At 42.3% G+C, this 15,442-nt stretch overlaps 1 protein-coding gene across 1 annotated transcript in view; it reads left to right on the forward strand.

Moving 5' to 3' along the window:
* cir1 (corepressor interacting with RBPJ, CIR1) overlaps positions 1-5,865 on the forward strand; it is a 44,588-nt gene extending 38,723 nt beyond the window's left edge. Inside the window, exons 9-10 of the mRNA XM_062969176.1 lie at positions 1,422-1,507; positions 4,396-5,865. Of these exons, the coding sequence (XP_062825246.1) occupies positions 1,422-1,507; positions 4,396-5,077 (768 nt within the window). The 3' untranslated portion in view covers positions 5,078-5,865. The remainder of the gene's footprint in view (positions 1-1,421; positions 1,508-4,395) is intronic.
* The last annotated feature ends 9,577 nt before the right edge of the window (positions 5,866-15,442 follow it).

A 15,442-nucleotide genomic window follows, 5' to 3' on the forward strand; every position in this document is an offset into this window, starting at 1 on the left:
GCTGTAAATATTTTTAATGATCTGTTCGGCGGGGGGGGGGGGGGGGGGGTTACATTAGTTCAGAGACCAGTTGTAGCAACCTACCAGGACAGATCACTGCTGCTAGGGGCTTGCATTCACTGGCCAGAAAGCAGTTGAAACCTCCCTTGCATCACTGGAAAGAGAAACACAGCCAGCATCTGAGGTTTCTGGATCCTTGTGCTACCAGGGTTCACTGAGGGCATATCTGCACTGTAAATTAACACCACTTTAACTTGCTATGACTCAATGTTATGGATTTGTGGGATTTCTAATTTGGTGAGGCACCAGCACCCTTTGACAGAGAAGACTAAAGATCTTGTAAACTTAAAATTCCCATGATTCCATAGCATTTCGTTATGACAGTTATAGTGGTGTTAAACTGTATTCATTCTATGGTGTAGATGCACCCTGAGCCACAATGAGTACACCGTTGTGTGGTCCCCAAAGTGCACCTTGCTTATAGGGGCCTTTTAAGCTTCTTCACTTAATGTGTTCTACAGAAATAGCATGTGAAAGATTTTCTTTATTTAATCTATAGCCCGCATTTCTCCCACTGTGGGACCTAAAGCAGCTCACAACAGTTTAAAACTAAATACAGCTAAACAACAACCGTTATGTTTTCAAAAACAGTTAAAACAATTATATTTGAAAACAACACTAATTTGAAACAATGTAAAAGTATTTAAAGCATAACAATGAGAACCAAAGCACAGTACCCTGAATTACAAGACAGTTCTGCAGCAACCACTTAATGCCTGAATGAAAAGATCTGCTGGAAACAGGAGAGGAAAGGGTGGGCAAGCTTGGTCTCTTGTGGGAAAGAGTTACATACCTTTCTCCAGGATTTTTGCCAAGCAGGGCTCTGATGCTAGAAGTGTGTCTGAGTCAAACAAAGGTTTTTTGAGAGATAGCTGTGTGTTTATTTTCATTTCTGCATTTGTCCTGACATTGTAGCTTATAGAAAGTTAAAGCAGGTCACAGCTAAAACCTGATAATAAAAAATTGTAATCCCCCCAAACAACCCATTTGATACTAAACCACAAGACCTAATCCTGTTCCAAAACATGTAAAATTCATTTGGTTAAAAATAACTCATTTGATTTTTTTCTTCCTTCACATAGATGTTCATACACTGCCTATAATTTTATCCATTATCATTATACTCTATGTTTTCCTTCTCCGTTTGAGTAAGAATTGAGAAGGAAGCTGATTTCCATGCTTTTGCCAAAGTATAAAGTGAGAAGTTAAGCTATTTGTAACTATCACAATGTGATCTTTTCTTTATTATGTCTTACAAAATTGCTTGAGGAGTAAATGGAATTCCAGATCTCGTTGTCTCTCTAATTTATTATACAGTGTATGACTCAATTTGTTTTGACTAAATGCATTTTTGTTTCCAGGAATTTGTTGCTAGTGAAGGCGAAGATGACCCAGAAGTGGAATTTTTGAAATCCTTGACAACAAAGCAAAAACAAAAGCTTCTGAGGTAACGTATGAGTAGCAGGTCTTTTACAATGGGAAATTATCAAAAGATACATCAGAGTTATAGTTACTTAGAGTATCTAATATTTACTCACAAAAGCAGATAACATAAACTATCTACAACCCTGTTTTAGTAGAGGAGGCATTCTACTGCTGTCATTGGTATTAATATATGAGAATATTGGGGCAGAACTTCTGCTTTCATATTGTTTACCCCAATCCTAACTGTACCTTGTACTAGAAGATCACACCTGAATGTGATAGATAAACTAGCCTAAATCCACATGCTATACTATATATGTTAATTTATTACAATTGAGGGCTAAATAACTCCACACACTAACAGTCTGCTATAGCTAAAAGACAGAACACAATATATTTAAACAGTGAAACTGAAATTTCTTCTTATTGGATCTATTATAAGAATTTTAAATCTGTTTTATTAACAGCATTGCTTATCCTCAGCAGATTAGAAAACTAACTTTATATCTTATTCTCTTTATTTATTGACTAGCTGTGCCCAGCCACGCGTTGCTGTGGTGAAGTATGGTGGTATGGGAAATAAAGTATTGAGTAATTGGTGGTAGTTAAGGAAAAGGGTAAAGGTTTTTCCCTGACATTAAGTCCAGTCGTATCTGACTCTGGGGGTTGGTGCTTATCTCCATTTCTAAGGCAAAGAGCTGGGGTTGTCCATAGACTCCTCCAACGTCATGTGGCATGACTGCATGGAACGCCGTTACCTTCCCACCAGAGCAGTACCTATTCATCTACTCTCATTTGCATGTTTTTGAACTTTAGGGTTGGCAGAAGCTCGGGCTAACAGTGGGGGCTCTCTCCGCTCACCCAATTCAAACCTTCAGCCTTTCGGTCCACAAGTTCAGCAGCTCAGCGCTTTAATACACTGTGCCATCAGGGGATATTATTTATTAAACCTTGTGAATATACAATATTTCTGATTCTTTTTGTTGTTTTTTTGTCTGTTGGTTTTAGAGATTATATTGTTCTGTATTATTCTACCACAGTAATTATTTCATATTACAGTAGAATCTCACTTATCCAACATTCGCTTATCCAATGTTCTGGATTATCCAACGCAGTGTGCCTTTTAGTAGTCAATGGTTTTGTAGTCAGTGTTTTAAATTCATCGTGATATTATGGTGGTAAATTTGTAAATACAGTAATTACTACATAGCATTACTGCACATGGAACTACTTTTTCTGTCAAATGTGTTGTATAACATGATGTTTTCGTGCTTAATTTGTATAATGATGACCTAATTTGATGTTTAATCGGCTTTTCCTGAATCCCTTCTTATTATCCAACATATTCATTTATCCAACATTCTGCCAGCCTGTTTATGTTGGATAAGTGAGACTCTACTGTATATTGATAATCTTATATTATCTTATATTATCTGCTTAGAACTTGATTATATGAGGCCCCTTCTACACAGCTGTATAAAATGCACACTGAAGTGGATTATATGGCAGTGTGGAGTCAATATAATCCAGTTCAAAGCAGATAATACAAGATTCTAAATGGGTTATATAGCTGTGTGGAAGAGGCCTAATGAGGCCTAACTCTGCCTGTCCCCTGGGCTGAGTGGGTTGCTAGGAGACCAAGTGGGTGGAGCTTAGCCTTCTAACTGGCAGCAATTGGATAAAAACAATTATTCCTCTCCCTCTAATTAGGACTTTATTTTTATTTTATTTTTGTTGTATGAACATAGAGGCATGGATGAGGGGTTGTACTGGCAGGTTTAGTGTTTCTGGGATGTGTAGTTTTGTTGTTTTGTCCTAGGCTGAAATTTCATTACCCTTTTATAGATCTATATTTTCTTTCTATATTTTATATGCTGCTAGCTGCTTTGGGTACCTATTGTAAACTGTTAGACTACATAATTTAATAATAAATTAGTATGCTCACATGTGAGCATAGTACCAAAGACTTCAGCACATGTGGATCACCTATTTGGCAGAAGATTGGAAGGTTATCCTATGCTTGCTATCCTATGCTTCCTTTTCTAAGTATGCATTGATACAACTGGTTGTCTTTTGGGAATATATAATGGAAACTATAGCTACTGGACCCAGAGAAATGTATGAACATATATTCAGATGTTAGTTTTTGTCCCTGGTTTGGGATAATAAGCTGCTCTCCTGATCCTGTAGAAATCAGTAGCTGTACACTGGTGTAGGGTTGGTGCCAAGGGTGAGGGGGGGAGGACATTGGAGAAACATGCTTTTTGGATCCAGTGGGTGTTATCTGCTTTTACTCCACCCTGGAGAAAAGTATACATACTAGGAGAATGCACCAATAGAATTTCGCCTTACTTTGGTTTCTTAGGAATAAAATTGAAGCCATATTCTGAAGAAAATTAACATTTTAAAGATGTTTAAATTTCCTGGATATAGCTCTCAGACTTTTATTTTTCAAATCTGTTATTATTATGTAATAACAAATAATCAATCAAAGTCACTTACTAGTTCTGGGTATTAAGAAGCATATCTGTCATATTTTGTTCATAAAAATGCAGACATGACCATCAACCTCACCCCAAAATATTTTAATTATAACATTCAAACTTTGATCATTTAAAAGGAAATAGACAAAACTAGTTTTAAGGCTAAGATTCAAATTGTGTTCTCCCCTTCCATTATAAGCTATACAAGTCAACAATAGCATAACTTTTACAATAAGCAGGAGGCTTTCAAAAGGGCCAGGTGGCAAGTTTGAGGTCAAGTGTTTTTTATTTTCTAAATAATAAGCTCATCGAAGTGTGATATTTATCCTGTGGGATCTGCTTAACAACTGACCTCTGAAAGATAGCAGTCTTCCACTGTTATACCTCTCTGTTTAATTGCTTCCCTTTTCTATGTTCAAAATAAAAGGAAACTGGATCGCCTGGAGAAGAAGAAAAAGAAGAAGAAAGATAGGAAGAAGAAAAAGCAACAGAAGAGAAAAAGCAAAAGTAAACACAGGAAACATAAGAGCAGATCTTCTTCCATATCCTCCAGTGAGTCTTCAGTAAGCAGCAGCAGTGATAGTGAGACTGACAGCCAAGATAAAGCAGCACAAAAGAAGATGGATTCTAAGGAAAGAAGAAAAGCTAAGTTTTCAGAGCCTAGCAGCAGTGATTCTGAAGGGAAGGCGAAGACTAAGGGAAAACTTTATGAAGATCCCTCCAGCAGTCATGGTAACAAGGACAAAGATAGAGAGAAGTGTAGACTTTTAAAGCAAGATAGTTCTGGGGAGAACAACAAATGGAGCTCCTCTGAGAGCAAAAGAAAGCCCACAAGCAGAAATGATAACACAGACAAAAGAAGAGAATCTGAAAGATATGAAAACAGGAGCAGAAGCCAAAGCATGGAGGAGAGGAGCGGGAGAGGCTCTAACACAAGGAACAGGACTTCCAGCCCTAGTGAGGAGCGGCACAGGAAAAGCGAAAGTAAAAGCCATAGCTCAAACATATGCAGAGAGCAGCAAAAACATAGGGAGAGCTACAGCAAGAAATACATTAAGTCAGGGCATAGAGAAAGAAGCCGGAGCAGAGAGAGACAGAAAAATAGATAATGTGGGTGGCAAATTGTGTCTCTTTTTTTAAAAAAAAATCCTTTAATAAGGATACTTATTAAACATACTTCTCTTTTTTCTCATATGAGTTGGCTGTTATCCATAAAATTAAAATTTCTTTCTTCAAATATCTTGCAAAAATACAGACCTTTAAAGATCAGATTGTTTTGTTGAAAAATATGTCTAATTTGAATAGCAAGCTGCATTTGGGTGATGCATTTGATAAATCAATTTTTTAAAAAATCCAACACATCCATAAAAGCTAGCTTTTCGTGTATCGTTCTCCTTTGTTATAAAAGTAAATAAACTTGCAATGATCAGGATAGATATTCCAGGATGCATTAAATTATGCTGATAGTACTTGACATAGTTCTGGATAAAATCACTAACAGCCTCAAAACTAGATTATTTTTGGCATGAAGTATTTTCCCCCCCAAGATCCACCAAAGAGGACAATTTCATGAGTTAAAACAACAGAGGACCATAGCTCCACATAACTGTATAGCCAACGTTTTCCACCTCCTGCAGAGTATAACTTGATCAAGGCTATCTAAGCATCTTAAACCCCTGTTGGTAGATGACACTATAGTATCAAGTTATTGTTCAATAATTTGTCTAGACATGGGAAGAATGTTTACCAGCCAAACATTTTCTGACTATTGTGTGCAGTAACAATATAATATCAGCTCTCTTACCTCCCAGGATAACCTCTTCTTCGCTCTCCTGTGGTTTTTAAAAAATAGTTGCTGTTTACATTGTAAATACATTAAATACATTTTGGCTTCAAACACGTATCATATTGTTCTTTCAGAGTGGACTGCTCTTTTAGCATCATAGGCGAAAAAGCCAAATGTTGATTTTTCTTTTCAGTTCTGAATTTGTGTGAAAAAAGTTGAATGCAAGATGCAAACAAGAAACTTATTCTTGTTTTTGTTTCTGATGCAGAATATCTTTGTTTTTGTTTTTCTGGACTACCTTGTAGCATGCAAAGCTTTTATATATATATCACAGAAAGTAGTTTGTTGCAGGCTTGACTTAAATACCTTTCAAAATTCAACATTTTATGTTTGTTGCCAAGTGTCTTCAAGTTGACTTATAGTGACCCTATCCTAGTGTTTTATGGGCATTTTTAATGGGAGGTTTGCAATTGCTTCCCTCTTAGACTGAATGTGACTTCCCCAAGGTTACCGAGTGGGTTTCCAAGGCTGAGTGGGAATTTTAACCCTAGCCTCCCTGAGCCCTTGTCAAAGGTTTATGTTTATTCCCTTCTTTGATGCATCTTAAAACTTTTTTAAGAGTTTTACCATGATTGACTGAATGCTAATGAAAGTATAAAATACTAGGCACAAGAGAACTGCAAGCTAGCTTGTTAATACTACAATTAAAATAAATAAGCTAGAAAGCACCATTTATGTTGAGCAGACCCATTAATGTTGAGCAGGCCTTACTTCAGTGCTTCTCAACTTGTGGGTCCCCAGGTGTTTTGGCCTACAACTCCCAGAAATCCCAGCCAGTTTACCAGCTGTTAGGATTTCTGGGAATTGAAGGCCAAAACATCTGGGGATCCACAGGTTGAGAACCACTGCCTTACTTCCTAGTAAATGTGCATAGGGTAGCAGTCAATTTCAGAATGATCTTTAAAAGAGATATGTAAATAACAATGAAACTGAAAAGCTAGGACATCTTGGATTTCAAACATAAAAAACACTTCACACAATTCTAGCTTGCTGTGGCTCAAACAATCAGGATGAAAAATTGGCAATTTAATATCTTCAAGCTCAGAACAATTTAAATATGTTGTTTAAGACATTACATACATAGAAAGCTTTTACAGTGCTACTGAATACTGTTTAGTCTTGTGCTGTGGTGTTAATATAAAAAGTACTTCAGCAGCCTTAAAACACTCACCACAAATGTTTTTGTATTTACCGTTTCTGTCTGGTTTCACCCATGGAATGTGTTGCTAAAGAAAATATTGTCAACTGATTTTAAATATTATATTGGCACATACAGGGGCAGAGAGGCAGTAAAGGCTGAATATAACTTGTGCGAAATGCTTAGAAAGTAGTTTGGATTTGGGATTGTTCTGTATTTTGGAATACTCACTTTCCTCACTTATCGCAGGGGTTACGTTCCAGGACCACCCGCAATAAGTGAAAATTTGCAAACTAGGGACACTATATTTATTTTAATATTTATATATTATTTTAGTAGTTATACACTATTTTATGTCTTTATCAACCAATCGCCACCTCCTCCTATTGCCGCTTGGGCTTCTTTTTTCTCCCTTCAGCTTCTCCTTCCTCCCTTCCTTAGGCTGTAAATTGTAAATTTTTATAATTTATAATATTCTTTTAGCGTTTATTGAAAAACTGCAAAATAGCGAATCTGTGAAAAGTGAACCGCAAAGTAGTGAGGGAACACTGTAGTCATATTTGCACATACAGTGTTCCCGCACTACTTTGCAGTTAGCTTTTCGCTCCCTCAATGCTTTGCAGTTTTTTTCTGGGCAGCGGTGCCTGCCAGTTTCCCTTTTGCGCATTCTCCCTCCCACTCATCGGCGTCCAGCCGGGCAACTCTGGATGCCAACAAGAGGGAGACGCATGCACAAAACGGAAACCGGCAGGCACCGGAGAGGAGGCCGCCAAGAAGAAGCACAGGAAGAAGGCTTGCGAAGGGGAGAAGGGCCACCTAATTACTAATATAATATGTAACTATTAAAATAAATATAATGCCCCTACTTTGCGGATTTTCACTTATTATGGGTTATCCTGGAACGTAACCCCCGCACTAAGTGAGGGAACACTGTACATACATAATGTGATATCTTGGAAATGGGATCCAAGCCTAAACATGAAATTCATTGATATTTCATATACATCTTATACACATAGCCTGAAAGTAATTTTTTTTACACAATTGGTTTCATAACTGTGTGCATGAAACAAAATGTGTGTACATTGAACCATCAGAAAGTAAAAATGTCATTAAGTCAACCAGCTATGTGTAACTTGGTATTAATTTTGGAGTTTTTCAGATTCAGAATTCAACCTGTACATATTTACATGTTTTTGTTGTTATTGAGTGCCTTTAGGTAATTCCCAACTTATGGTGACTCTTATCATGGGACATCCTTGGCAAGATTTGTTTGGAAAGGTTGCCATTGTGCTTTATTTACTGTTCTGATTTTACAGTTTTTTAATACTGGTAGCCAGGTTTCGTTCATTTTCATGGTTTTGTCCTGTCCGTTGAAATTGTCCACATGCTTGTGGATTTCAATGGCTTCTCTGTGTTGTCTGACATGGTAGTTGTTGGAGTGGTCCAGCATTTCTGTTTTCTCAAATAATATGCTGTGTCCAGGTTGGTTCCTCAAGTGCTCTGTTATGGCTGACTTCTCTGGTTGAATGAGTCTGCAGTGCCTTTCATGTTCCTTGATTCGTGTTTGGGCGCTACGTTTGGTGGTCTCAAATCAGAACAGTAAACAAAGAGCAAGGCTCAAAAAGCAGGGGAATTCCAGACAAGGATCAATTAGGGCCAGCTAACACCTCCCAACAAAGAATTCTCCCAGGCAGCTACCAGCCAGGGCTTAAAACTGCAGGCCATTAAAACTCCAGTGTTAGGAGTTAGAAAACAGTTGACGCGTGCGCCTATTAAGAAGCCAGTATAGAAAATTAGAGGTTAGTTGAGGCTTGAGATCCTTGGAAGTAGACAGTTATGAAAGAGAGCTGTACAGAGCAATATAGTTTGAAGAGACTGTTAAAGACTCTAAGTTAAAGATAAAAACTGAAACGGTTTAAAGTTTAACCTGACAAGAAATGTACCTGTATATTTAAATACATGAAGTTATGAGTAAAACAAACATGTTATTTAAAAAAAACCTGCAGGCCATTAAAATGCTAATCAAGGTGGCAAATTGCAACATTCGCACATGCCTCAAGCAGACAAGAGTTCTTTCCTCCACTCTGAATATTCCACAGATATATAAACCTCACTTACTTAGTTTCCAACAAACCCCTCAATCTCTGAGGATGCCTGCTATAGATGTGGGTGAAACATAAGGAGAGAATGCTTCTGGAAGAACATCAGGAGAGAATGCTTCTGGAAGATGGCCATATAGCCCAGAAAACTCACAACTCTGATTCTGGCAGTGAAAGCCTTCGATAACACATTGCCCCCCTTCTGTTTCTTTAGAACAGAAGAAAAAGGGAGGAAATCATTGTGGGTTAGTCTAGATTTGAAAATACCTTTCAGCCCAGTAAAATGTGTGACCCCACTTTGAAAGAGCACATTAGGGCAAGACATCTATTTCTTTGAAAAGAGCAGTCCCTCTCTCCTCTCTCCCTGCAGCCTTCCTTCTGTTACTTGTTTTGTCACTGATAGAAAAGGGGCACTGTCAAGCTTTTCTGTGCTGGCAGCTTGTCACCCAAAACATTTCAACCCCTCTATTTTTAGTGAGCCTTTCTACATGCTCTGATTAGGTTTAGAAAGGTATATCATGAGCATGTGCCCATAATTTTGATTGTATGTTCTTCCTTGAATGAAAAGACCTTATCCTACCATTCACTTGTCCCCCTGGTTGCATGTTGCAAGTTGCTTCCCAGGTCCCCTTGGGGAGATAGGGTGGAATATGCATAAAGTATTATTATTATTATTATTATTATTATTATTATTATTATTATTATTATCATCATCATCATCCTCAGACGAGCTCTGAGGATTACCTGGGAAGGAATCCCACTGGAATATTGCAGCACACCAAAATACTTGGGAGTTACCCTGGACCTTACTCTGACTTACAAGAAGCACTGCTTGACTATCAAGCAAAAAGTGGACGCTAGAAATAACATCATACGAAAGCTGACTGGCACAACCTGGGGGTCACAACCAAACACAGTGAAGACATTTGCTACTCTCCTCCTGAATATGCATGCCCATTGTGGAATACACATCACCATGTTAAAACAGTGGATGTGGCTCTTAATGAGAAATGCCGCATTATCACAGGATGTCTACACCCCATGCCACTGAAGAAATTATACTGTTTAGCCATCATTGCACCACCTCACATCCGCCGAGAAGTAGCAGCCAGCAATGAAAAGACCAAGGCATTGACATCTCCAGCCCATCCCCTGTTTGGATATCAGCCATCAGGCCATTGCCTTAAATCAAGAAATAGTTTTCTAAGATCTTCAGAGATACTCGCAGGAACACCTCAGCAAGCGAGAGTCCAAAAGTGGCAGGCTAAAACCCAGAACCTCAATCAGTGACTGACACCCTCCAGGGCATACAGAAGACAGGGCGACTTGGAACGCACTGAACAGACTGCACTCTGGCACCAAGAGATGCAAAGCCAACCTTAAGAAATGGGGCTACAAATGCAGTCCACGACATGTATGGAGATGAGCAAACCACAGATCAGCTACTACAATGCAGTCTGAGCCCTGCCACATGCACAATACAGCAACATCAGAGGCACCCCAAGTGGCCAGCTTTTTTGTTGTGTTCTCAAATACATTACTACTTGTACCCTCAGTTCGCTTCTGACATGATAAATAAATACTTGTCCCCCTGAACCTGTCCCTCCCTTCTTGACACAGGTCAGAAAGGAATCATGACCATCTAATAATGTCTCCTTGCAATGGGAAGAATATTACTACTGAGTTTATGCTGAACAGGGAAATGTTGACAGTGTCAGTGCATCAGATTTGGAGACATGGTTTTTTCTTCATGTACTCTGTGAATTCACACTAATGGAAAAGGCTGCGCCTGCGCAGGCTCCAACAGAAACTCTTCCAAGCTAAAGTTTGAATTTGGGCGGTAACCACACCCCTCTCCCTGCAGGGCATATAAGGCAGCCCTGGGCATCCGCTCCCCAGTTCCTTTTTTCCTCTGCAAAGCTCACTTAGGACTTTTCGTTCTTCTGATGTCTACCACATGCTTCAAGCACTGCACTCAGTGTGCCACTAAGATTCCCGACTTGAATGGCCACACCAAGTGTCTTCTTTGCCTTGGCAAGGCCCATGTTGTCGGTACCTGCCACTTCTGCCTAGCCGTCACGGCCCAGGTGAGGAAGAATAGAGTGGCCAGACTTAAAGCGGCACTCTACGAAAAATCGCTCGCGCCAGATCCTGCCGCTTCAACCTCAAGAGCGATGTTGACAGCGACCGAAAAGGTGCCTTCAGTTTCCTCCAGAGTCTCCAGGTCTTCTAAGATGGCTAAGTCTTCAAAACCATCCTGCACGGTGACTACAGCTACGGTGTCAATTCGGTCAGGTAGAGTGGGATCCTCCTCAACCTCAAGTTCTCTGGCATCGGCGATGTCGGTTTGCTCCCATGTGGCCTCCCCGCTCCCAACCTCGGCGATAAAGATTGCTTTTAAGAGGGCCCAAGAGGATCTCAATGCATGTATGGGCGCTTATCAACAAATCCTTTGGGAAAAAGACCAGCCGTTCTTTGCGAAGCTCTCCGATGAAGACTGTTCAGTTCTTACCGCGCTTCAACAAGAGGCAGACTCTTTGGCCCACCATCAAATTCAGATGGCAAAGCATACTGGTGACACTGCCGGCAAAATGATTTCCCATGCAATCGCCATTCGACGGCATTCCTGGCTGAGGTCGTCGGGTCTCTCCTCATCCTCTAGACAAGTCATTGAGGACTTACCTTTTGATGCGTTGGGGCTCTTCAATGCTGGAACTGATGACAAGCTCAAATCTAACCATGACTTTAAGATTCTGGCTTCAAAGTGTGGGGTCGAACAGTCCCATGCTCAACGCACCCGTTGGTTTCCTCACCATTTCCCACCTCAGTCATTTCGACACCAAGGTTTCAGGTGGTCTTCGGTTTCCAGCCAGCAAGGCCAACAGCAGCCCCGTCGTTCAGTTCAGGCCCCGAAACAACGAGGTTGAGCTACTTCCACCCCCGCTCAAGCTCACCATTGAAACTGACACCGTGCCCCTGTGTTCGCTCTCTGCATCCGGTACCGTTGCAGCTGCCATACTGTCTCCACAACTCTCTGTCCTGCCCTCCCCACACGCCTGCCCTTTCACGGACCGTCTAGCCTCCTTCTATCACCAATGGGAGGCTATTACTTCGGATGCCTGGGTTCTCCGCATTGTCTGAGAAGGCTATGCCTTAGAGTTCGAAGAACTGCCTCCTACAGGCCGTGTCTTTCTCACCGATCCCTCCCCGGAGATCTATGCCGAGATTGACTCCCTCCTCGCCAAAGGGGCTATTCGGCCTTCTCCATCCGAACGGGACCCGTAAAGCTTCTTTTCCAGATACTTTTCGGTCCTGAAGAGAGGGGTAGGACTTCGTCCCATCCTGGACTTGAGAGCTCTGAACCTATTCATCCACTCAACAAAGTTCCAGATGGTGTCCATTCTCCCGATGCTCCAGCAAGAAGATTACTTCGCATCCATAGACTTACACGATGCGTACTTCCACATATTAATATGGAGGGTCCATAGACATTTTCTCTGCTTCAAGGTCCTCGACCAGACCTACCAGTTTACCGTTTTGCCCTTCGGCCTCGTGACTGCACCAAGGGTCTTCACCAAGGTTGTAGCCATCGTTGCAGCGCACCTGAGGAAACAAAGAATCACAGTCCACATACCTGGACAACTGGCTGCTTGTCGGTCCTGACCCGATCATGCTGCAGCTCCACGTTGCCCAAATACTCCAGCTGTTGGATTCGCTCGGTCTCCAGCTCAATGCCGAGAAGTCTGACATCGTTCCATTGAGGAAAATTCGCTTCATCAGCACTCTCTTCAATTCCATCACCCAAACTGCTTCCCTTCCATCCGACAGGTTTCTTGCCCTCCGTCATCACCTAGCAGTTTGCAAACAAAACCGGAGGGTCCGGGCCCGATCCATCCAAGTCCTTCTCGGTCGTATGGCGTCCACAGTTCTGGTCACCCCCTTCGCCAGATTACGCCTCAGACCCCTACAAAGGTGGTTCATAGACAATTTCAAGTCGTTTCGCCACTCCGAGGTTCCTCTTGGTTCCGTCTCACGTCCGCCGGTCCCTTCTCTGGTGGAAGTCTCGAGCCAATGTCTGCAAAGGACTACCATTCCACCCTGCTCTCCCATCGGTCACTATAACCACCGACTCATCAAACTATGCCTGGGGAGCTCACCTGGATGGCCTCACAATTCAAGACCTTTGGTCTCCCCTCAAAAGGGCCCACCACATAAACTTTCTAGAACTCCTTGCCATTTTCAAGGCCCTGAAGGCGTTTGCCCGCTTGATCGTTCACAAGACTGTCCAAATTCAGACAACACAGTGGCAATGTTCTACATCAACAAACAGGGTGGCACGGGTTCAAGAAAGCTGATGTCTCTTTCCTTCCAGATCTGGCAATGGTGCATAGTGGCTCTCCACCTCCCAGGCCTCCAAAACGGTCTAGCCGACTCCCTGAGCAGGATGACGAGCTCCTCCCACGAATGGCAGCTCAACCCTGACACTCTCCACCCTCTTTCACAACTGGGGGTGGCTGACTCTGGACCTCTTCACTTCTCCCCAAAAACGCACAGCTACCTCGATACAGGGTGAGACTTCCTCCAGCGTTGTTTCCTGGATGTCTCGGAGACGCCTTCCTTTTAGACTGGTCAATGGAACCCCTCTACCTGTTCCCCCTCTTTCCCCTGATACTGGAGGTGTTAGAGAGACTCCACCTTGCCTCCACAATGGCGATTCTAATAGCCCCAGCATGGCCGCGCCAGCCATGGTATCCGGCACTCCTTCATCTCTCCAGGGGGACCTTTCGTTCTCTTCCGTCTCTGCCTCACGTCCTGACCAGGCAGAATGGGCAAATTCTCCACCCGGACATCTTGTGTCTCCATCTCACTGCATGGAGGATTCTCGCCTGAGCTCCCTCCATCCAGACCTTCAAGCAGTTCTCTGCGCAGCCCACAAGCCTGCTTACGCCTACAATGTTTCTCGGTTCCGTACCTTCCTTCGGTCCCGAAACATTGACTCTTTTCCCACCTCGATACCGGTGATCCTGGACTCTCTCTTTACCCTTGCAGAGCAAAAGCTGTCTCTGGCCTCTATGAAATCCTATCTAGCTGCCCTGTCTTGGTGTTTTCAGTGTCATAGCCAGCCTTCCCTGTTTGCGGATTATCTCATAAAGACCTTCTTAAGGGGCTACAATAACCTCTGCCCACTGACACAGCCGCTGACACCTGGTTGGAGCCTCGAGCTCGTGTTGTCCCAACTCACCTCCTCCCCTTTTGAACAGCTGACCTCAGCAGTTCTCCACTTGCTTTCATGAAAGGTAGCTTTCTTGGTTGCTGCTACTTTGGCCCATAGGCCTTCCGAACTGGCGGCTCTTAGAGTGGAGGAACTTTATCTTCGCTTCCACCACAATCGGGCCATCCTCCGTCCGGACATCACCTTTCTTCCTAAGTTGGTCTCTGCCTTTCACCTTAACCAAGACATTGTACTCCCAGCCTTCTTTCCTAACCATTCGTCTCTGCTGGAACAGAGACTTCACCTACTGGACGTCAGGAGGGCTCTTCTTTTTTAATAGGGATCGAACTAGAGCAACGCACACGATGCCAAGACTCTTTGTCGCTTATGCCCCAGACAAACTGGGTAACCCAGTTTGCACCCAGAGGCTCTCACACTGGATTGCACAAGCCATTGAACTAGCTTACAAGCTGGCTAAGTGCCCCCCTCTTCTGTCGGTCCGCCTGAGATTGACGAGGGGCCTCTCTACCTCAACTGCCTTCCACAGGGGTATCCATCTCGATTCTATATGTAAGGCAGCAATCTGGTCTAACCCCTTAACGTTTGTCTCCCACTATAGAATGGACTCTAAGGCCCCAAAGGACTCTGCTTTTGCCAGATCGGTCTTGTCCTCCTGCCTGTCTTAAAGGGCCCTGTTCCCCTTACAGAGCACTTACCCTCTGGCCAAAAAAAGAAAAAAGGAGAAACAAAAATCACACCAGGTGTTGTTACTGGTTTAAAATGTTTTATTTCTGTTCCACCTTTTGAGGTTTATGAGAGTATGCTGTAATGAAACTTAGTTTACATTGCTCCTCTTCTGTCCCATACATCGATGGGTGCTGTTAGGGGTCTTTTTACCTCTTGTCCTATTTTAGGGACGGGTTACACTTGTTTCTCTTTTTTGGAGATATTGCTATTTCTGATTGCACTTGTTCCCTGCCCATACCGAGTGGCCATGATGTCAGGGGATACACTTTGACACTGTTATGTCTTTCGTTATATGCACTGGACATGTTTCGACCCCGTTCCGCATTGTGCCTTATTTCTTTTGTACCAAATAAACATTGGGTTTGGACATTCAACTCGTTGTTGGGTTTGTTCTGTCCCACCGTCCTGGACTTCAGCTTGCTAGTCTCC

Source organism: Anolis carolinensis, chromosome 1, assembly GCF_035594765.1.
Source record: "Anolis carolinensis isolate JA03-04 chromosome 1, rAnoCar3.1.pri, whole genome shotgun sequence".
NCBI classification, from domain to species: Eukaryota; Metazoa; Chordata; class Lepidosauria; order Squamata; family Dactyloidae; genus Anolis; species Anolis carolinensis.